Here is a 1,626-nt window from a genome sequence, read left to right as displayed (position 1 = left end):
GAGACTGAGAGTCCACTTTGTTAAACATTCTTTTACAAATGAAAGTTTATTGATTTATTACACTTACACATTACGCTTTTATAATTATTAGTTGTAAAACGGTCACCAGGCAATATTATCGTTTATCGCAATAAATTTTGAGACAATTAATCGCCCAGCAAAATTTGTTATCGTGACAGGCCTAGTAATGGTATAATTCATTTTGGTTTCCTTGCATTAGATTTAAATGTCCTTTTATAGCTACTTTATCGGCCTTCTAAATGGTCTTGCCCCACTCTACCTCATCGAGCTGCTGCACTCGTTTATCCACTCCCCTTTTCCCAGATCAGCAGACCAGCTGCTCCTGAGTGTCCCAAAAACTAAGTGCAAGCTTCAAGGGAATTGTACTTTTGCTGATTGCTGCTCATAAAATGTGGAATGACTTGTCTTTGAACATTAGACAAACCTCTTCCCTGTTCCAACTTGGCTTTTGACACCGAGATGTTGACTTTTTAGTTTACTTGATTTGATTTTCTGTGTTTTTATATATTTATTTATTTAAGGGCTGCTTTTCCTTTGCTGTTTAGGTTTTTATTATATCTTGTGACTGGTGTTGTGTTTTATTCATTGTTACTGTACTTAGGTCCAAGTGCTTTGAATAAAGCTGGTATGGTATGTGGCCTTTGTACAGCAATTGACTTACACTATATATTCTTTTAATAAAATGTACTTTTGCATGATTTAGTGTTACATAGATAAAACATGAATACATTCCTGTCTTTGGACTGTGATCTGTAGAAAAATAACTATTGTTTTCTTAGAATTTCATATTGTTTTAAGCACAATAGTAAAAATAAGCATAAAACGTAGTATGTATGGTGAGAGGTTTTACAATGAAAAATCTACTTGCATGTGCTTTTTTTTGTTGTTGAGTGGCAGTTTATTGGTTATACTAATATACTTTTATAAGCACCACCAATTGCATAATGAGCCGTTAAAGCCATATTTATTAGTTTAGTGCTAAAAATTCCTTTATATTACTGTATTGTTCCATTAACTAAAGTAGGGTGATCAAGAAAATATAGCGTTTTTAAATAATGCACCAATGCTTTTGCTAAATTATGAAAACTTTCAGTAAGTAACAGAACTTGTGCCAGAGCTTGTGAACACTCTCCGTTTGCTTTCCAGAGATCTGACTGCAGAGGACCAGATTGCGTTGTTAAAGTCGAGCGCCATTGAAATCATCATGCTGCGCTCAAACCAGTCGTTCAGCCTGGAGGACATGTCCTGGAGCTGCGGTGGACCAGATTTCAAATACTGCATCAAYGATGTTACAAAGGGTCAGTTTCATGTCGTTTAGAACAGGGGTTCTCTTACCTTTTTGATTTCGGGCCCAATTTGTTGAACATAAAGAGGCATGARGCCCMGTCAGACATTACCAATATATGGATCAAAATGATAATTACTCTAAATCTTGGTTTAATTTGTATACTATTTGCATTATAACTGAATAAAATACACTTACAGTTTAAAAGTAAAACTCCTGTCAAATAATCACATAAGATTATGACAAACATTTTTTTTATTTTGTAACCTGCCCTGCAATTATTTGAACAAATACAATGGTCAACACAAAAATATATTTTT

The 1,626-nt window shown here is 34.2% G+C and overlaps 1 protein-coding gene across 1 annotated transcript in view; it reads left to right on the top strand.

Moving 5' to 3' along the window:
* Positions 1-1,167: 1,167 nt before the first annotated feature.
* LOC106522380 (vitamin D3 receptor A) overlaps positions 1,168-1,626 on the top strand; it is a gene marked incomplete at its 5' end in the record, with an annotated part of 7,495 nt that continues 7,036 nt past the window's right edge. Inside the window, 1 exon segment of the mRNA XM_014015361.1 lies at positions 1,168-1,319. Within this exon segment, the coding sequence (XP_013870815.1) occupies positions 1,168-1,319 (152 nt within the window).

The sequence above is a fragment of the Austrofundulus limnaeus genome, unplaced genomic scaffold, assembly GCF_001266775.1.
Source record: "Austrofundulus limnaeus strain Quisiro unplaced genomic scaffold, Austrofundulus_limnaeus-1.0 Scaffold128, whole genome shotgun sequence".
In the NCBI taxonomy this organism is placed as follows: Eukaryota; Metazoa; Chordata; class Actinopteri; order Cyprinodontiformes; family Rivulidae; genus Austrofundulus; species Austrofundulus limnaeus.
The sequence above is the reverse complement of the archived record's forward strand: the minus strand, read 5'-3'. Positions and strand labels throughout refer to the sequence as shown.